The sequence below is a fragment of the Protopterus annectens genome, chromosome 7.part0 (assembly GCF_019279795.1).
Source record: "Protopterus annectens isolate FY-2018-M chromosome 7.part0, PAN1.0, whole genome shotgun sequence".
Taxonomy (NCBI): Eukaryota; Metazoa; Chordata; order Ceratodontiformes; family Protopteridae; genus Protopterus; species Protopterus annectens.
In genome coordinates, this window is record NC_056739.1 from 326,215,737 (window position 1) to 326,238,728 (window position 22,992).

At 37.7% G+C, this 22,992-nt stretch overlaps 1 protein-coding gene across 1 annotated transcript in view; it reads right to left on the reverse strand.

Moving 5' to 3' along the window:
- Positions 1–1,236: 1,236 nt before the first annotated feature.
- SYPL2 (synaptophysin like 2) overlaps positions 1,237–22,992 on the reverse strand; it is a 348,607-nt gene continuing 326,851 nt past the window's right edge. The window contains exon 6 of the mRNA XM_044076881.1: positions 1,237–1,684. Within this exon, the coding sequence (XP_043932816.1) occupies positions 1,556–1,684 (129 nt within the window). The 3' untranslated portion in view covers positions 1,237–1,555. The remainder of the gene's footprint in view (positions 1,685–22,992) is intronic.

Sequence of the window (22,992 nt, forward strand, 5' to 3'; positions counted from 1 at the left end):
AAGCGCTTTTGTTAAAGTGCCTTCAGTTATTGTGGATTTGGACTATTGAACTTTTGTTCAAGTGTCCTAAATCCATACATATATATATATATATTTATATAAATATATATATATATATATATATATATATATACATACACACACACACATAAATAAAACAATAATTGGGGGGTTTTAATCCTATGTATGTTATAGAGACATTATGACTGGTCGTTTATGTTGATTTGGCCACTGAGGATGGGAAATGGCTTTTTAATCATGCATGGGAATATGATAGCAGAGTCTGATGAAGTTTCCGGTTTTGGAAATGAAAGCACTCAATCTGTTTGTGTGAATAAAATGCATTTTGGAATACTATCTGGAAGTGTTTTGTGAACAACTGTGTTGGAAATATTATCTCTGGCATCCTTTATTGGCACCATGGTGCAGTCAGCTGAAGGTGGTGCTTTGGTTATTGTCTGGGTACTTGTTATCCCATGCTTCTATTGGTATTCTCTGGGTACTTGTTATCCCCATGCTTCTATTGGTATTCTCTGGGTACTTGTTATCCCCATGCTTCTATTAGTATTCTCTGGGTACTTGTTATCCCCATGCCTCTACTGGTATTCTCTAAAACTGTGGCAGAAGATTTTGTACTCTAAAATGTGCATATATGAATATCATATTCACCCTTGCCCTAGTGACACTGATTCAACTGAATATGGTCCATTTACCAAGCCACTTACCAGGTTAATAAATGATAATAAAATTACATATATTGTCCCACCAGGGCTGGAGAAGTCAGGGGGAAACAAAACGGAGAGGCTTCTGGTAAAACAGTTACATTTCAACATAGTTCAGTTGTTAATATAACTGAGATTTATACCTTGCAGCTTCTTTATCCACAAGTATATCTGCAACTTGGGTTAGTGATGGCCACCTCTGATGAAAGAATACATTGTGAGCATATGTGAAATGAATAGACAGACAAGATGGATGGTTTATCCTTTGCCCATTATAAGGGTATTATGGAAGATGGATGGGTTGAAAACAGTGCAGTAAATAAAAATAATTCCACCAAAATTTGGAAGGTCTTTGCATTAATTAATTTGCCAGTCCTCCTGGTGTACATGGTTGCTGTTGAGCACAGGTGAGGAACAGCCTGAAGTATGATGAGCCAATCCCATATTTCAATAGCATATTATCCCAAAATGCCAACACAAAACTTTTTTTCTGAGTTGAAGAAAAGGATCTGAATATAAACTAAAAGACATGTATTGTAATGTAAATAAAATTTTACATTTCATCCTCCAAGTAAATGAAATACAATTGCTGAAACAGATCAATGGTACCTTATAAAGGTCTGGTAAAAGATAATACAAAATCACTAATACCAGCCACAAAAGCACTATCTATGCCAGTATAAAACATGAAAGAATTCAATTTCATTGCCAAAACCGATGTCCTTTTTTGCATATACATTTCAGGTCATTCAAGTAGGGCCCTTCTGGTGGTATTTCTTGACAGGAGAGTAAATGGCACAAGGTGTGGACCCACAATGCACCAGCACACCTTATTACTTCCTGTCAGTTTCTGCTTCCCCAGGGTCCCGGTTCTGGTCCTCGCCTTTCTTGTGCCAGTGTGTTTCCTTAAACACAAACCAGCAATTTCCTCCCCAAATGATCAGGTTTAGAAAGCCAAAAATCTGAAAAAAAGAGGGAGACAAATTTAGAAAAACAAGGGTTAATATTGTTAAAAACATATAAAAATGTCTTATCTGATAAGTATTTGCATGGTGGTGCTTTATTATACAAACTTAATGCCAAAGTACACCTCAGGACAACAGGGACATAAAGAAGAGAAATGTGCCTTCCTCAGTAGCACTCTGCTATAGCTATCTGTCATTCCTAACTTAACACATTTTTTTTTCTATTTTGGCCCCTACTACACTGCTCATTAAGCATTTTTTGTCTTGATATACATATATATATATATATATATATATATATATATATATATATAAACACTTTGGAATCTTGAAATACTGAAAGGTTGAATTTCAGTACCTCGAGACCAAAGTGTCAAATCTGCAGATGCACGAAACTGCAGAATATCTTACCTGGAAATGTCGAACACGCGGTACTGATGGCGCGTTAGGTAAGTGTAGTGCTTTTAAGGGTTTGGGGAGGGTTTCTGTGTTTGTGAGCGTGTCGGGGAGTGTTAGGTGTGGGTTAGGGTACATAGGTGAGAGTGTGAGTGTGTTGAGAGTGGTGGTGTTTGTATCTGTGTGATGTGTGTTTGGGTGTGGAATGTATGTTGGTGGGTTTTGTGTGTGTTGGTGTTTAGCGTGACCTCAAAGTTAGTATATATAAGTAAGCTTGCCCCCCTGCTTATAGTAAGGGTGTGTGAGTTTGTGTTGTTGTGCGGAGTTAGGCGTACATGTGTTTGTATGTGTGCTATAACAGTCGCGGTTTTGGGTTTCGAGGTTTTGGTTTTCGGTTTTTTGGTTTTTCGGCTTTATAGTCTCGAAATACTGAAATTCGATATTTCATTATTTTGAGATTCAGTATTTTGAGATTATAAAGTGAATCTATATATATATATATATATATATATATATATATATATATATATACACACACACACACACACACACACACACACACACACACACACACACACACACACACACGCACACACACACACACACACACACACACACACACACACACACACACGTGTGAATAAACATATATGTTCCCATTCTAGCTTTATTCAGTTTTGTTTCTTTTAGCTTTTATCATATGAAGTCCAAGTTTTGACAAGTACGCTTACCTGCTGATAAAAAAAATACATCTTAGTAATTCTAGGTAATTTAGCTAATTCCTGGGACATGTTTGTCTTTCTTACTCTCTCCCTCGCTACCTGCTGGAATGTGAATTATAAGCTTCCAAGCATTCAAACTACTTCACTGAGCAACACCTATTCTCCCCAAACCAACATGGTGTCTTGGCAAATCATTGCACTATGACAATCATGTGGTCATTCACTGATGACATACTTATAACAATGGATACTTACAACAATGGATAAAGGGGAACTAGCTGGTACAATCTTCCTAGATCTTGCCAAGGCCTTTGACACCAATGACCACATTCAACTCAGCCATGGAATTAGTGACAGTGCTTCTCAATGGTGTTTCAATTTCTTGTCTGATTGAACTTTCAAAGTCAAATTAGTTTACACCCACTTATCTGAAGCCCCCTTCATAAATTTGTTCTCCAAGGCTCAGTTCTCTCCCCCATGCTATTCTCGATATATAGCAACAAATTTCCTGACTCTAGCCCAGCCTCGCCACTTCTGATGTGTAGAGTTGCCAAGATCATCGACAGATCAGACTCTTCCTGGAAAAACATCAAATCACTGTTCCAACAAGACCTGTTTTCCCTTATTGACTGGATGAATTTTAGACAACTTTGCCTTAACCCACATAAAACAATGGTCATACATTTTGCCCCCCCCCCAAATAAACTAAGGACTCCAGATTGTGAAAGTTGTAGGTACCCCTTTCTGAATGTAAAATTATTACTAGTTGGATAGCATTTATTTTGCAGACATCCTGTCCAATATCCCAGAAATGTGGTTGTCCAAGTGACTGTAAGCTGGGCACTGTTATCTGCTCATCCTCTGATATGGAACAGGACAGGTCCAGCAAGGACTGGAATACACATGTACCCTGTGCACTGAAAATGGTCTCAAGTTAAAAGCAGCATAGTACTACTTCATATGGTACTCCTCTTCAGACAGACACAGTCATACGATACCTGGGTACTTATGTGGATAGTTCCCTCTCATTTGATCAGCATCTTTTCAGCACAGTCAGTAAACCCTTCTATCTGTCTCAGCTAATTTCTAAGGAAGTATCCTCAGTATCCAAAATAGTCATTGTGCCACTGTACTCTTTCATTATGAGACCCATCATTGAATACAGTGTCCCCTTTGGTTTGTATAAATTGAAGCATATTGCTCAACTAGAAATGACCCAAAGATATCATACCAAGAAAATTAAAGCCCTTAAATCTTTCAGCTATCCTGATAGATTAACAGAACTCTCCCTATGCACAGTAGCCCACAGGCTGCTCTCACCTGTGTCTCACTTTTTCAGCCATAAAAGACCCAATCCTATTTGACCTTGTGGCCTACAAATCCTCACACTAGGGTCCTAAATCTTCACTAACAAATAAACAAGACTGACTGACAGATTCCTAACTCATCATATTGCCAGCCCATGGATAAAGTTGCCACTACATGTTAAACAAAGTACTACTTTGATTACCCTTAATGCTAGTGTTTGATTGGATGGAAGACATACATTTATACCAGGACTGTCATGTACAGCCAGCTCGATGCAGGATGTGAACAATATTAAGTACATGAAAAGGGAAGCGTGAACATTTCAGCAGGACTGCTTAAGGTGTATACTGCTAGGCACTGTATGGTCCTCATGGTCACTAGCCTACTATTGTTCCTTTGTTCCTAAAGTACATTCCAACTGTCTTATAAATCCTAGACAGTAATAATATCCCCTTGAAACTTTTTTCTTTTTCTGTTTTCTGCAGCCGCTTTTCAACCTGTTTCATGTTTTATGTTAACAATGTAAAATTTTGCAAGTTATTCCTATTTTAAAATGTTCTTTAATTTTATTGTATGGGATGTTATTTTCTCACAAGCAGGCATAACCAGAAATAGGTCTTTTTTGGATCAGTGCTTCACCCCACTTAACAAATTTAAATAACCTTGTCCTGAATCTGTAACATTTTTGTTGATGCATTAAGTGGTCAGTTTATTATAATTCACACTTTTCATCAAACTGTTTATTCCATTTTCTATCATTCCACTCCTTATAAATATTTTTACATTTCTGTGTACATATTTCTTGTCATTAAACAGAAGGAACTTGTTTACATGTTTGCCAGTAACATAACACTTGTCGGTATAATCTTTGACTGCTCATGGTGGAAGCTAGAATACTAGTTGCTTAGGGATAATAAATATATTTCAATATTTTGTAAAGAGATCAGTGAGGTAAAGGCATGGGGCAATAAATACCATAGTATGTACTACACTGGTACAATCTCCCTAGATCTTAGCAAGGCCTTTGACACCAGTGGTCACATTCAACTCAGACAAGTTACATTCAGTAATGGCTGGTTAGAAAGAGATGACAGAAACTACTGTATATGATGTTCTTCTCAAACATATGAAGATTATGATGGATGAAAACGTAGTCTATAAAGTCTACTTAACTGGATATTAAATAACAACATCATAACCTGTCTCCCCTTTCAGCTGTTCCATATGTCTGTGAACCTCTCCAACAATCTGCATTCTAGCACTTTCACTGGCAATATATTCCAGGGCTTCACCATCATCTCTGTGAAATAATATCTGATGAAGTTAGCCTTGAAAGATCCCCTTCCAGCTGTCAAACATCTCACCTTCCCTCCCTTCAACTCTATTCCCTACCTGCCCCACCCATAATGTAATATGTCCCACCATTTTGTACATGCCAAGATAATTTCTTAATACCCCAGGTCCACTGGCACATGACTATTTCTAGCAGCTAGACTCTGCTGCTTGATTTCTACCAGTATAGACCAGTATAGTCATTTTTTTCTATATAACCATCAGTCACACCCGAACACAATAATCCAGAAGTAGTTTTATGACTGCACTCTGCAACAGACAGATAAGCTCAGTATTTCTGAAGTCCATGACTCTGAATACACATTCCAGCAACCTACTGGTCTTTGCTAAAACTCTTTTATGCTGTATCACATTGGTTTATATTTTTTAATATTAAGCTTGCAGGCTAGTGATCTTCCAAACCTCGTATTTACTATTGCCAATAAAATCATCTACTGTTTTTTTTTTTTTTTTTTTGACCAACGCTGGTATCTTATCCTATAATCTAGGTAGACTCTATGTCTCCAACAATTTTGTCTTTTTCTTATTTTTTTAATTACCTGACCTGGTTTTAGCTCCCATGAGCTGCTTGTATCATACACAGTATTTTATAAATAAATAAAATTAATTAATTAATTAATTAATTAATTAATTAATTAATTAAAAAATAAAAATAAAAAATGTTGAAAGTTCCTTAAACACCAGCTGCAGACAGTGCTCAGTAACCTATCCAACAATAATTAAAATGAAAGTTCGCTTTTCCTATCAGTGAAGCTTAGATTTTGTATCCCACAGTGTTTTGTTTTAAGAAACCTTTGAGCTTTCTCTAAATGAAAAACAAGTTTAATTTAGGTAACTACATACAGTTGCATTGTACTCTCAAGATGGACAAAATACCTTTAGCAGCAGTGGCTCACCAGGCTGCCCAGCTGCAATACCAAGATGATTAGAAGGCTCTGGGTTCTTTACTCCCACCCAGCACTTGGCTTCATGTCCCAATATAACACTGCACTTCAGCATTATAGCAGTGTTGCATTCCTGAGGTGCTGTCTTTCCAATTAAATATTAAGCTTAGCTAATACCTACATTATTGTTAATAGCTTAGTTGCAACATGAAACTGTTTCTTGCTAAAGTCAGTGAAGTGTGACAAAGCTTATACTAATAGCTAAAGGGATTTTCTAGTGAGTTTGCTGTTGGGAGATATATTTATAGCAAGAAACGGATGAGCTGTGCTCCAACATTACAAACTGGTAAGCATTTTTTTTTATTTTTCACCAGTGAAGTCTTACTTTTGTATATAGCCAAAGAAAATTAAGACATTTAAGGAAAGTTTTATATACAAAAGTAGCTCTCACCTGCATTACTGGTTCCCTAAAGTGACAACTATGGCTTACAGCTGAATGAGCAGACCTGTTAAACTTGCTTAGGAACTTTGACACTAACAGAAGAGAGTGGAGGATGGTCTGGAAGTTGATTAGAATTGACAAGTATGTAGACTTATCAAGATCCAGTAATTTATTTTATGTGGAAGAAGATTTAAATATACCAAGAAAGGCATTTATCAGTTTAAAACTGATACAAATCAGACTACTTCAGTGAACAAGAAACACTGACCATTTCTATAGATGGCTTAAGAACACAGTGACTCCAAACACTGTCTTTGTAACTAAACAAAGGAATAAAAACATTTATTATGTCCAGGCTGGGCCATATAATGTGGCTATAGACAGTACTGTGGGAACAGGATGAATAGACTGATAAAATCTAATCAGGGTGGTAATTTCAAGCATGACTATTTTGGTGTATAGGAAATTAAAATATAATAAACATTTGGAGTGAACCCATGCATTAATATATATGTGGTATATAAATATTATAAATATCTAGATATGTATAGAGAGAGATTGCATGCGTACCTGTGTAGATTTTTCTTTAAAGATTACCAAGCATCAGAAACACGTTTTGTGAAAAAAGAGGTTCTTTATTGTGATGTTGTTTAAAATGGCATGTACAGGCTTCCTGCAGTTCTTTAAATAAACAATGGATTCTTTAGTCTTTCATATTCAGCAAGCATAAACATGTTTACTTATAGCTTTTCTGTTACATTTCCTGACTTCTATCAGCTCTTTAAATAAAAAGTTGATTGTTTAATATTTCATCTTCAGGAAACCTAAAGGTTTTTACTTACAACTTTTCACATCTATTCAGCAGAATCCCAAAATCATATTTTAAATCAGAACTCCATCTTCCAATGACATTATTTGACAGTGAAAGTCCCTTTTTTGCTTTCCTAACTCTTATGCACAATACAGTTCTTCCACATTTAGAGTAGCTACAAAGTTCCACATTTAGTGAAGAGTAGTAAAGGGATGGAGACAATGTAATTATTTCTTTATTTTTTTCCCAGAACTCAAAGGTATGAATAAGTCATTATACGTTGTGTTGGGCTGGAGATGGTGTGGTCATTATTACTTTAACTTAGAAAGTTCAAGTATGTACACAGAGGGTCACTAACGTTTATATAAGAGATGTGTACTGTCTAGGAGTAACAGGTTTATTACTGTGGTCATTATGTTTGCACTTTCCCTCAAACTCAAGGTTCAGATGCATGTATAGGTGGCTGTCATTTGGGGATGGTAAGGAAGCATGCTGTTTATGTGTGTCTAACAGCAATAGGTTGAAATACGTTATACTGCATTTTTTTCAGTTTAGTCTCAGTCTGGCATCAAAAGGGTGTACAGATTCTGTCTATCTTTTGGGGGTGGGGTGAAGAGACATGCCGTATATATGTGTATGACAGCCGCAACTTGAAATATAGGACTGTGCTCATTTTTGCCTTAATTTGCATCTCAACCTAACACCATAGGGGCATGCACAGAAAGTGATTTTCTTTGTTTGTTTTCAGATTGTAGGGAGGCAGGTACAATTCCCAGATATAACTTATATAGCTATCATCCTACCATTGCCTGGAACAAGCTTTCACTACAAACTAGATCCCTAAATAATCCTAAACAATTCAAAGCTGCTGCTAAAAAATACTTAAAAACTGTTTGGTTCTGCCTTTGTACTCACCCCCCTAGACTGTCCCATCATTTCTAACTCACTTTACTAATAGTCCACAAATATAAACACTTTTCTTCTACACTCTTATGGTTATATTACCTTTCCCCTACAACCTTTGCCTTTCCCCCTCTTCCAACCCTGATTTCCTAGTCTTAGCTTAACTTTCCCTCCTTCCTCAATATCCTACCATAACCTTTTCCCTGACATTTTACTAAAACTTATTTTTGTACTAAATTCAAAAGTCTGTACTGAACAAATATGTCTCATCCTCATGCCTGATTTCTAAAGATGCCTTGTATCTTATTTGCTTAATTGTTATTTAATGCTGTTAATACTTTTCAATAATAGACTCTGTTATCCTTTTGTTACATGTTTCTGTAACTCTTTGTACTGTATTGTACTGTATTGTAGAATATTATTTCTTTGGAGCTTTTCCCCCTGAGTCTGCGCTGAAAAATGGCTATTCTGCTCAGTTGGACTACTCCCAGTCAACAAAGTGAAAATAAATAATAAATAAAATAAATATGATTTATGTATCCTCATAAATAATAGCCTTCTCAGTTTATTGTGAACTGCCATTTTGTAAGCTTTGAGCATTAAGCTTTGGATGCAACATATTTGTTTCTTAAAATAAAAAGTAAGACTGAATTTCTTTCCTTAGTTATGATTTTTATTCAGGCCATCACTGGATCAAAAGGTTGGAAGAGAAGCTCGTAAATGCACCTCTGAGCATGTAGAATACCTATGACTTCTGGGGGCCTAGTGCCCCCAGACCCATCTTAATGCAAACATTTGTACTCTTGATTAATTAGGGTGTGTGGAAGGAATGCAGGAAAAAGGAATGTTGGAAGAGTAATCTGAATTTCTTTTCTTAATTATGGTTTTTGTTCAGGCTACCATTGAATGAAAAAGGTTGCATTAAAAAACTCAAAATGCATCTCAGAGTATGATGAGCCTCTTGGCCTATGGTTTCTTGACCCCCAGACCCATACCTGTCAACCTGTGGACATTGAAAATATGAACAAAATCCCTTGAATAGTAGGAACATCCATCTAAAAATCTGGCATCTAATTAGCATCACATTTTATACCAAACAGCACATACCTCTTCCTCCTTCCAATAGGAATCAGGGATACCTCTCAGAAATATGTTTAATAAATGTAGAATGATAAAAATGATGAAAAATATAAACTTTATCAGAGATAGTGTAAAATCTGTAGATCTTAATGAACTGTATTGCAAAATTCTACCAGACAGTTCATTTATTTTTGCTTCACATAAAGGGAGATGTAAGACGTGTCCTCTTTCATTAAATTATTAGTGCCATTGGTGTGTTGGGCATGTAACGTGGGGCTCTGTGTACTAGACAGCTTCAAAAATCACATGTGATGAATTTAATTCAGAAAATTGTGTGAATGGGTAAATCAAGCCTGAAAATAGGGACATAACTCCAAAAATTCGGGCATTCTAAATCAGCCTTGAAAATATGAACGTTTCTTCAGAATATAGTTTGTTGAGACATCTGCCCAGACCTCTAGCGTAATGCAGTTATTTTCTCCAGAGTTATTATGGGTCATCTTGTGCACTGAGGGTGTGCTGAAGGGCTGAAGGAAAAGGTGAAGCTGAAGAGTAACACTGAACTTCTTTCCTTAGTCAGGATTGTTTTTCAGGCCATCATTTTTCTGGAAAGGTTGTATAAAAAAATAAATTGCACTTCAGAACATCTGAAAACCCCTGGGTTTAATGCATAGTTTTCTATTACAGTTATCAGAGTGCAGTCTTGCCTAGTTAGCATGTCTTGAATGAATGAACGAATGAATGAATGAATGAATGAATGAATGAATGAATGAATGAATAAAGAAAAAAGCTGAAGAATAAAGCAAACTGTAAGAAAGGGAAAGCAAAAAGTAACCTGAATGATATATGTAGGCCAGGATGGGGGCGGGGGATCATGGTGGTACTGGGTGATGTGGGAGAGCACTGTCCCTTCATCCACAGTGCTGTTTCACCTAGAGTCAACCCTGACACCCTGTCAACACTAAAAGTCATTCTTAGAGTATGGTATCAGCCCATAAAGTTAATAACTTCACTGTCTAATTTAACTCTGTATCTGTTAGTGCAGGTTCTTGCTTGTGTCAGAAATCATCTTTTATGAATGTGGGAAGTTCTTTACCCTTTACCACAGAGTTTGCAGCAGTGATAGAGGTTATACACCTAATAATATATGCAATCGCAAAAATGTCCTAAACCAGGCTTCTGTAACAGTGCAGACTTCGGTATCCAGCAGGAATAGTAATGTTTCAGGAATGCCCACTTCATTATTTAGTCCTTCCATTCAATAGGTAAAACCTTAGTTGTTCACTTGTGTTTGTATTCAGTTATTTCAGATGCACAAGAAATTAGATTCTGTCTAAAAAAGAGTGACTAGTGAGACAAATGTCCTATTCATTGAATGAACTCCCCTGGAGGGCAGATACATATCCCTTCAGAAGCAAGCAGGAGATTCATAAACTCCTTCCAGGTAGTCATATATTGCATTCCTTGTCTAAGGTGCCATATTCTGAAGTAGACACTAGTTGCTAAGGTTTTGTGCTAAAACTGTGGGACCATTTATGAAGATGGAATTAGGTAAATGATCCCACTACTGTCCAGCTGTATCTCATGGAGCACCTGAGATTGATGGGGTCTATATTATATTTTCGAAAGTTTCAAACATCGAACACCACATGGTCGACACCATATGAGCAATGTTTGAAATTCAAAAATATAATAAAAAAATAAAAATAAAAAATTATACTTACCTAAATGCTGTACCCCCTGCACCCCCACACCCCTGCTACTTAAATATTCCTACTCCAAGATTGCACTGCACTGAAGTAAAGGGAAAATATTCCCTACGGCGATTTCCGTGTTACGTGTGCGACATTTCAACCAGTCAGATTCGCTCAATACGTGTTCGCCGTTTACAATTTTCGATCATGCGATAGGAACCCGATTGATGACCCGTGAATAAGCAATGACTAGCTCATATGTCTCATTGTGATCTTGTAGTACCTTTAGTCTAGTTGTCATGTCATGTTGTAGCCACTGTAGCTCTTTTTCCTCATAACTCCTGGTGAGGCGAGAAACCGTTCTACTGCCCATGGAACTGCTAATCATAAGAACATTGCAAGTACTTGTAGGTTTCTCTCTGAACCTTAAGGATTTACACTACTGCTGGTTATTTAAACAATAATCCATGACTGGGTGAGGCTATCACAGGATAAGTCCCCAGTTGATGTGATTAAACAAAGCCAACCTTGGGTTAATCCTAAGATACCCACACTCAGTTATGGGTTATTGCTATTATGCAATGATGTTATTTAAAAAAGAAATTGCTTATCTTTCTTAAATAATGTCTTTGTATAACATAGCTGTAGTGCTCTTCGTATTGTTCCATGCTTGCTGTTGTACTGCACATGAGTTTGGGAGTTCTATTCCCATCCTTGCACATTACATCAGTAAAGTGCAGGAGAAGCAACAGAGAAAAGAGACTCTCTTTTGCTGTTGTTATTGTTTGTTTTGTTCTTGTTTTTTGTTTTTGTTTTTGTACAGAATGCAAGAAACCTTGACTAAGCCCATCATAGTGAGGCAACAAAAGTCCAAAAATAGGGACAGAGTTTAAATGCTGCTCTTATAAACTTGGAAAGCAAAAATCTGGACATTCTATGAAAATTTGGGGAGTTGAAAGGTACGAGAGTCTGTTGAGATTTTAGGTGAAGAAATACAAGGAACATCAGGTACATTTCTATTTCTTTAGTTTTGCAGAATGTACCTGCTTTTTCTTGTCTTGTAAGCATATCCCAGTAGAAATGCTTGGCTGCTGAATGGTATATCAGCAGTGAAACTTTTTTCTATTGGTATAAGCTTGATTTACAACAGGAATACTGGTTGGGCTGTCCAGTTAGTGCGCACATTTTTGAATGGCAATGTGCCATTATTGTATAATTCTAATTTTATGAACAATATCTGGTAAGTCCATTGTGGAGATATTCCTGTATGTTCTTCTTTGACGTTTGTGTTTGACATTGACTGATCTTCCTGTGTATCTGCTATGAATGGGTGTGGTGACAGGAGCTGACTTCTCTGGAATAGAAGTGCTGGAGTACTTAGATGTTAAATTCATTAGAGTAGAAAACCTGTGTCTCAGGGTAACCATAAACTCATGAAAGGTATATCTGCAGAGTCATTTACCTCCAAACATGCATGCATTTACACCTCTTTCACAGATATCAGTATTTCTGATAGTGAAAGAGACTTTGTGATGAGCAAGCACTTGCTACACTAATGGTGGCAGGTTGCCATAATGGTTAAGGTATTTCCATACAGACACAAGGTGCAGGGTTTGATTCTCACATGGGGAAATTGGCTAGACTTAAAATGGCTCACAATGACAGTTAGCCTAGTACTAATCTATGAACCTATGAACCTATAATCGGTATGCCCTAAAGTCAGAATGGTAAAGTTAAATTTGTGAGAACCCTGAACTCCACAGTAACTAATACTGTTTTTAAGTTTTCTGATGAACTGTGTTAAAATGTGGAAGTTTTGATAAAACTTACACTCCATGAGGCCTTCAAAGAAAGCTGTAACCAGACAATGAGGATTGCAGCTGGACTAGGAAACACAACTTGTTTTCAAAGTGTGGACACAAAGTTAAGACAAAGCTGTAACTAGGTTGGAGCAAAGGGGTAGCTGTTACATGTGTGAGCATTTAGTGGAGTTAGGGGGCACAAGTAACAGTTGTCGGGGATTAATGCTGATACTACATTCATGGTTATGGCTAAAGTGTTCAAAGTGTGTGTGTGTGTGTGTGTTAGTAACTGTAGCAAGCAGGAAAAAATCAACTAGTGAGAAGTATAAAAGTCTAACAAGGTTTCTTTATGTGTTTATAAAAAATACTCAAAAAGCTCAATTAAAGCAATAAAATCCTAAGTAATGTCTAGTAGCTGAATTACATTACGTCTCATGATTCATATTCATGTCTACTTTGACTAATTGAATTTTGATGTACCACCAGTGATCTACCAGAATGATCTTGCTACTAGTCCATAAACTCTCTTGCTATCTTAAAGTGCTTTTTATATTCACATAATTATATATATATATATATATATATATATATATATATATATATATATATATAATTACAGAAAATATATACTAATGTGTTTTTAGAACTTGACTACACTTTTCCTTCTTTTTTCAGCCCCTGCTCTTTTTCTTCTACATATTTCCTAAGATCTTGTGTGTGTGTGTGTGTGTGTGTGTGTGTGTGTGTGTGTGTGGGGGGGGTTCTTAATGGGTAACTGATTTACAGCTTTATTATTAAATGTATTTAAGTAGAAAGCTTAACTGCAATTTTTAGCCTTGAAGTTACAATGTCAAGTTGCCTTTTATTTATTTATTTTGTGAAAAGATTGAATAATTATGTTTATTTTTAAGGTTTGGTTCTAGTTTGTATGTGAAATAAGTTAAAAAACAGAGCAAAGAAGATTATTGTTACTCTGCCCTTTATATTAAATGGTTATGGAGCTATGCAGTCTGATTAAGTTATGTCCCAGTCTGATATGTAGTTATACCCTTGGCTACTAGTAGCAAACTAAAATTTGAAATAAAATAAAGCAAAGCTAACAGTAAAGTAAAAATACTAAGATGCAATAAGTTTTCTGTCTCTCGGTTAGCTAAAATAGCAAATACTACTCAGACATCTTCGGCTTAGCCACCCATTCACTGATCTCAGCACTCTGCTGTAGTCTAGTTAAGTTATAAATTACCAAGTAACTAAGTCCTTGTCTAGCAGGTAACACCCTTTCTGCCCCGGACAGTATTGGAAGAAAAAAAAGGCACAGTAAGAATCATCCAAAAACTTTAGACAGCTAGGTCTAAAGTGAAATAAAATAAAAGTAAATTAGAGCTAAAGAAACAAATAATAACACAGCCCTTGCAGTTGTTTTATGTTTGTCACTTTAACTTACTGCAACAACTTCAGTTAATCCACCCTATAGACCAAGAGTGATTTTGACACCTAAATTGTTAACATCTTCCCTTCCTAGTATCAACTTTGCAAACCTTTAATTTCATCCTAGATTGCTTGCAACATGCTGCTTAACTCTACATTTTTTTTTCACTACATCCTAGCTGTCACCTTTCTATCAATCGTACAAGCCACAAGAGGTCTCGCTGGAGACTGGCCAGCCCTTATGTGATCACTGCTGGTGTCATTTGTGAACTGGTTAGTCTTACTCTCCAACCAATATGTGTCATCTGAGACTACACAGGATAAAGATGGACAGGCAGAGCCTCCGCTATGTAATTATGTGATAATAGTAACAAACTCCTCTAGCGGTTTAAGGACTTCAGAGTAAAAAGTCAAATCCAAGTGAAAATAAAAAACAGAAGTCCAACATGTAAAAGTTTAATGAAAATCAACAAGCACAAAATAATGAAGCAGAGCTTTCAAGTACAAGACTCTTTTTCAATGCATAACATAAACAGTGTAAGTCTCTCATTTATATAAAACATTAGCCAATGAAATGAATAAGATGTCATATGACAAAAAAATCATGTGATCTTAAAACACATGGCCATAAAAGCTTAAAATATATACATCTCAAAATACTTGCAGCAAATAAAAAAATATAATATCATAAAACATAATGTTTCATTTTTAATATTGGTTTTATACTATTGCTAGAATTAAGCCCTAGTAATTTGTCAGACCTAAAGAAATGAATCCATTTGTATTTCATCAACTCAGTTTTAATTACTAGAACTCCACCATGTGCATCTGGAAATATATTTTGCAATATTCTAAACTTAAATTTATGTTCTTGACCACAGGTTATAATATAATATGCTTTGCCAAGGCATTAGTTTCAATACCTCTCCGAATATCAGAGAGGTGTGCACATATCCTCTCTTTTAACTTCATATTGGTCTTTCTTATGTAAAAACATTCACACCGAGTGCAGTTAGCAAAATAGACCACATTTGAAGTGTAGCATGTACCTGCTGATTTAAACATATATTTATATTTAAACCAAATTATGCATTGAAAAAGAGTCTTGTACTCGAAAGCTCTGCTTCGTTATTTTGTGCTTGTTGATTTTCATTAAACATTTGGACATTGGACTTCTGTTTTTTTTTTATTTTTACTATGTAATTCTGTGCTGTTGACCATCTACAAGAAAATCATCATGTGACCATTGATGTTTCATCACCAGAACCCAAATGGACAAATTCCTCCTTCTTAGCTGCATCCAGAGGTAGCAGAATGTCATAACAGAAGCTGAGAAGTCCTGTTACAATAAAATGGTGGCAGAAAAGTGTAGTGTTGGTAAATATTTCAAACATGTCTGCTACTCTTTTAAGTCAGTTCTAGAGACTGGGAAGGGAAAAAAAACTGAAACCTTAATCTGCCAAATTTCCTTTTAGGTCTAAATAATTACAGAGCCACCTATAATAATATGATGATGTGGGAACAGACTGAAAAGCCTAGGAGCAAATGGCATTGAAAGAAGTTATAAGTTACAGTAAATGCATAAACGGCTAATGGGAACAAGCATAGGTTACAATAACGGCTGATAGATCTTGGATATGTATATTTGTGTGTGTGTGTGTGTGTGTGTGTGTGTGTGTGTGTGTGTGTGTGTGTGTCTCAAGACTTTAGGTCCACATTTGTGAAGTACAACGTGTGTATTTCTTTAATGTAATTCTTTGATATCAGACATTTGCACTTCTTAAGGACATTGCAATTTATGTCCCAAATGCACAAATGTAAAAGCTTAAGAATTCTGCTACAAGGGAAGAAAGATAAATTTAAGGCTACACTACTTCAGCACACCAAGCTTGATTTACAAACTATATTTAGTTCTATTAGTTTTTAAGCGCTAAACCAGATAGCATTTGTCAGTAACAAATGTTTATTTTCACTGGAAATGAATTATCAGAAAATCTGTTCAGCGAAATCTGACCAAAAAAAATGATCAGCTAAAAGACATTGTGTAAGAAAACAAAAAATGAAGGAAGCAATTATGTAGTGTAATGCAAAATGCTATTTAAAACAAGGTCTGTGGTAGATGGCAGTGTCTCTCTCTCTCCCGTACGCTTGATTTTTCATATTCTTGCTTATGCATGGTGTTTGTTACTGCTAAGTAAACTAGACACTGAGCAGCATGTTGCCTTCTAAACAGAAATGCTGCCAGTGTTTTGACAAGACAATATTATTATACTTGCATTTGCTTTCTTACTGAGCAATACTGATGCTCTTCTAAGTCTAGTAGGACTGAAATATTGTTAGTTTTGTGGTTTAACTAGTTTTATGCTGGGAAAAAACATTTAATTTTCTGTTCATTTAACTGCTTCAAGCAAAACAATTGGTAAATTGATTTCCTCTTTTTTTCTGCAATATTGCTAGCAGTTTGCAGGACTACTACAGTTTTGGCTAGTTCAAAAATGAAACAAATTAATGATTGCATCCTATACAAAGTGAGCTATTATACGCAGGTCATCCAGTTAACATGTCCATATGATAATACTAGAATACTATGAAACATTTATGAAACATCAGGTTTTACGGTCTTCCTTGAGGGTGTGCTTGTAAATGCTAGCCACTGGGTTTAAGTAGACCAGAAAATCCACAGAGCAGTAAAGCTATGCTTAGAAAACTATGTTGTTATTATCACAGTCTAGAGCACTGTCATTCATAGGTTCTTAGGTAGTTACTAGACTTACAGTCCAGGGGACCATTTAGGAGCCTAGCACAGATTCCTGTTGCCCCTAAGCACTATCTGGTTAAGTGATTTTCTCAATGTCACACAGCAGGCAAATGAGGGATGAGGGAATCAAACACTATACCACAGGAACTATGGATTACTGTCACACAGCAGGCAAATGAGGGACGAGGGAATCAAACACTGTACCACAGGAACTATGGATTACTGTCACACAGCAGGCAAATGAGGGATGAGGGAATCAAACACTGTACCACAGGAACTATGGATTACTGTCACACAGCATGCAAATGAGGGATGAGGGAATCAAACACTATACCACAGGAACTATGGATTACTGTCACACAGCAGGCAAATGAGGGATGAGGGAATCAAACACTATACCACAGGAACTATGGATTACTGTCACACAGCAGGCAAATGAGGGATGAGGGAATCAAACACTGTACCACAGGAACTATGGATTACTGTCACACAGCAGGCAAATGAGGGATGAGGGAATCAAACACTGTACCACAGGAACTATGGATTACTGTCACACAGCAGGCAAATGAGGGATGAGGGAATCAAACACTGTACCACAGGAACTATGGATTACTGTCACACAGCAGGCAAATGAGGGACGAGGGAATCAAACACTATACCACAGGAACTATGGCTCACAGCTTTTAACACTTTATGGCAACTGTTAATATGTTTAATATAATATGTATAACACTATGTGTGTATATATATATATATATATATATATATATATATATATATATATATATGTGTGTGTGTGTGTGTGTGTGTGTGTATGTATATGTACATGTATGTGTGTGTATGTATTGTTTTTACCAGCAGTATGGTAGCATTGTGATCCGTCTCCGCAGAAAGCTGGATAAATACTTGAACATGGTCTATGACTAAAATTTAAATGTCTGGATTTTAACGTGTTTTATTAACTGCTAGTATATTAGGATATTATATCTGGTGTAAGATTCATGGAGCTCAGATGAATAGGGCTGTGATAAATGTGGGATGTCAACCGGTGCAGTGTAACAAATGCAGGTCCAGAGTTTATTTCTTTATCTCCTGCAACAGCAGCAGGAGTAAAAGAGTAAGTCAGACACAACAGGACATCCAGTGAGATTGAGTTAGGTTTTAGTAGCCCATTAGCTTTAAGTCATTTGTTTGTTTGTTTGTTAATTAAGTAACTGGAGTGATCCATCATACACAGCTTTCAGGCATGACCAGGATTAGTACAACTGAGATGAGGTAAGACTGCAGCTGGACATCACCCACCAGACACAAAGGTTAAAGTAATACTCTTAGCTGTTGTACTAAGTATCGCGGAGGAACAAAAGTGCTTAGTGTGTGTTGCAGCAGGTTTGGAGGATGGAGAGATATTGAGAGAAGCAGGAAAAGTACTAAGGTTAGTTTTTTTGTAGTTTATGCCACACACAAAGTGTTTTAGAAAATCTTTCTGGCATTTAGTTTCATTTGCTCCCAATAATAACTAATCAATACGTGCTGGATATCTTAGATTTTACTGTAAGGGTCTTGTTCAGGAACCCATGTGATGTTGTCCAAAGGCATTTTGCACTTCACATATTCTCATACACATTAACAGAGTGCTGCATCTGGCGTGACAAAGGATGGTGTGATTTTATTAAGTACACTCTAGATATTGTTTCCTTTTACTGTACTGAGGCGGATCTTTTAGGTTTTTCATAACAACATACTCACCCACAAAGTATACGTGTGTATGTATGTATATATATATATATATATATATATATATATATATATATATATATATGTATGTGTGTGTATATATATATATATATATATATATATATATATATATATATATATATATATATACACATATATGGTTCCCCTTCAGAAGGTCGAACTGCTGAAATCTCGAAATGCATATGGCCAAAGCCATATGCTCGAATTTTAGAAGCTCGACCTTCTGAAACAGAGCAAAAAAAAAAAAAACACCAGCAAAACACAAAAAAAAAAGTTTCTGCAGGGGGGGCCCCCCTGCACCCCCCCTCCACATCCCCCTCTACTTATTTATACCAACTCCAAAATCGCACTACAGCGAAGAAAGGGAAATCTCCCATTCTGTACTGTATGCCTATCCCCATTCAGAAGATCGAGCTTCTGAAATTTCAAGCATATGGTCTTGGCCATATGCATTTTGAGATTTCAGCCATTCGACCTTCTGAAGGGGAACCATATCTATATATATATATGTTTGTGTGTGTGTGTGTGTGTGTGTGTGTGTGTGTGTGTGTGTGTGTAACACACCCAGGTATACATACACACACACACACACACACACACACACACACACACACACACACACACACACACACACACACACACATACATAGATATATACATAGGTTCATAGGTAGGTACTAGGCTATCTGCCCAAAGGCATTTATAAGCCTAGCCAGAATGTGTTGGCTTTCGCTGCCCCCTTAGATTAGTTCCCTGTGCCTCTGTCCAGCAGAGCCACTGAAGTGATCCCCGGGGTAAACTTCCTGTTTCCCATCCACTCATCATGGTATCTCTTGAAGAGTGTTACTGAGGAGCTCTGCCTAATATAGATTGGAATCTTGTTCCAGAGCATAGGAAGTTTCTGGGACAGGAATCTATCCCTCCAGCATGTCCTATTTATTGTTGTGGTGAGGTTCAGATCCCTAAAGCATGTTGCTCGAGGGGATATGGTTTTCTTTAGGTGGAGCATGTCCATCAATTCTGGGTTGGACATGGCCTTGTATGTCAGGCAGAGATCACCTCTGAGTAGGCGGTATGCAACCGAGTATATCTGGAGTTTCTTCAGTCGAGCTGCATAGGGCATCTGTTTGAGGCCAGAGATCCTCTTGGTGAGGTACTTCTGTGGTCTTTCCAGCTATTGCAGGTGTCTTGTAAGGTACATCCCAAATGGGGCATTGTACTCTATGATGGGTCTGATCAGTGATACATAGAGGGGCACAATGATCTCTTTTGATCTGGATTCAAACCCTTTTGTGATTAGGTGGGCCACATAGAAGGATTTTCTAATCACTTTGGCAATGTGATTATCAAAGGAGAGATTACTATCTACTTGGGCCCCCAGATCCCTTATTTCATCTTCCGTATTTAGGGGGTTACCACCTATGTGGTAATTTGTGGGTACTTTGTTTTTTCCAAAGGGGATGACTATGCACTTTTTGGCATTTAGCTTGAGGCCATGGTTTTGACACCAGGTATCTGTCTCAGTGAGACCTTTTTGGAGGATGTCTGTGTCAGCTGGAGAGTCAATTGTAGCCCCTAGTTTGCAGTCGTCTGTAAACTTGGTCAGCCATAGTCCTCCTGTGCTTGCCTGTACCTCTGAGAAGTATATGCCGAACAGGATGGGTCCTAGGACTGAGCCCTGGGGAATGCCACTTGTAACCGGTTTAGAGTTAGACCTAGCTCCCGCAACTCTTACCATGTGGGTTCTGTCCATGAGCCAGTTGGTAACCCATCTCATGATGTAGGGGTTTATGTTCAGGCTGGTGAGCTTGTCTATAATACCAGAATGGGGAATGGTGTCGAAGGCCTTTGCAAGGTCTAGGTAGGCTGTGTGGACCACCTTTCCCTCGCCTATAGCCTTGGTAATGGTCTTGAAGAAGTTCACCAGGTTTAAGAGGCATGATCTGCCCTTAACAAAGCTGAACTGGGTAGGGTCCAGTGTTTGGAGGTTCCCAATGTCTGTGTTAATGAAATTCATGATGATGCACTCCATAGCCTTGCAGACCAGGCTAGCCAGGCTTATAGGGCAATAGTTCTCAGGGTCTGTTATGGCTCCACCTTTGCGGAATAACCATTGCTGTGCACCACTCTATGGGCACGTAGTCTGGGGAGAGGCTGAGTTTGAACAGTGTGTTTAGATGAGAGGTTAGTTCATCTTTGAGCTCGTGTAGGATGCAGCCTGGCACACTGTCCGGTCCCATTGATGCTGTGTTTTTGGCTTTGGAGAGAGCTCTTTTAACCTGAGTGTCTGTGATTTCAGAGGCACTACATTCTTCTGGTATGGTTATGGGCCGTTTTGGGGGTGAGAGGAGGGTGAAGTTTGCATTGAACCTTTCTGCCAGGATGTTGGTGATATCAGTCAGTTCAGTGTATTTTGTGCCATTCTGCACTAACTCCAAGCAGAACTGGGAATTGGCACTTAGATTCTTGACATAGCTAAAGAATGCCTTGTGGTTATCTTTGGAGTCCTTAGCAATTTTTCTTTTGAAGCTAGCCTTGGATGATTTTATGAGGGATCGTAGTTTCTTCCTGATACTGATCAGTGATGTCTTCCCCTCTTGGGATTTTACTCTTTTCTGTACTAGTTTCCTCCTTCTATTGTATAGCTTGTTTATGGCAGGGGTCCACTGGACTGGTTTCCTTTTCTTGGAGGAGTGAGTCTTGGTTTTGCTTGGGATAGCATGATCCATGCATTCTTGTAGGTGCCCATAGAGTGCATTAGTAAAGGATTTTGCAGCTTGGGCAGCATTATCCTTTAGCATGGTGGATTTGAAGCTTTCCACCTCAGTCTTAAGTAACATGATGTTTGCTTTTGAAAAGTTTTTCACGGTGGTTTCTTTGACCGGGGGTGGGGGCGGAATGTGGATATCCAGAGTGATTAGTTTATGGTCAGATCTAACCAGTGAGGGGTTGACCTCTGGTGTGGACCACCTGTCGCCCATGTTGGTGATGACCAGGTCCAATATGTTGTCACCTCTGGTGCGGGTGTTAACCAGTTGATCCAGGGTGTTTGAGTTTATAAATTCTAGGAAATGTTGGGCAAAGAAGTTAGTACTTGAGTAGCTATCCCAGTTAATGTTTGGGTAATTGAGATCACAGAATATCAGGGTGTTTGGTAGGACCTTTATGTTTCCCAGTGATTCCAGAAATGCAGAATGGGGGTCTTGGGACATGGTGTGTGATCTGTAGCAAGCTACAATTTGAATTGCAGTTCTGCCTGTTGTTAGTTCCATGTGGATGATCTCTGAAGAATTGTGCTGTGCACTAACCTGGAGGTGTGGGAATCCTTGATGAATATGGACACGCCCCCGCTTTTTGTATTTCAGTCCGGGTTTTGTGGCCGAAATGTATGGTATGCATTGTAGCCTGGTAGTGCTGGGGTGCTCTTTGGAGCCTTAAACCAGGTTTCTGTTACTGGAAATATATTGATTTTCTCCATACTGAGGAGTGCCTCGAGTGCTTGCATTTTGAGGTTTAGACTTCTGGCATTGAGTAGCATTACCCTCAGTTTTTTGTTATTTGTGCTATTTACGGCAGTGGGCTTGTCTTTTGAGCCTTGCCTAAAAAAGGCACTATGGGGGTGGCAACAGCCTTGGCCAGTATTCGAAAGCCTAAAGGTGACAGGTGAAAGCCATCTCTAGTGAAGCAGCGTGGCTTATCGAGCATGTCATCCCAGTCTGACAGACACTGGATCCGCTTTGAATGACACCAGAAGCTTAGCCAATTGTTGAAATTGATAATTTTTTCTTAATACCGTGGTATCATTCTTTGTGAGGGCAGGATGCTACTCAGGGTTAGGGTCATACCGGCCTGGGATATGTGATCAGAGAGCTCCTCCATGTCTTTTTTCATGTAATCCAGGGAGGTACAGCTCAGGTCATTCACACCAACATGGACAATGAAGAGTCATATTTGTACTTGTTCTGGAGT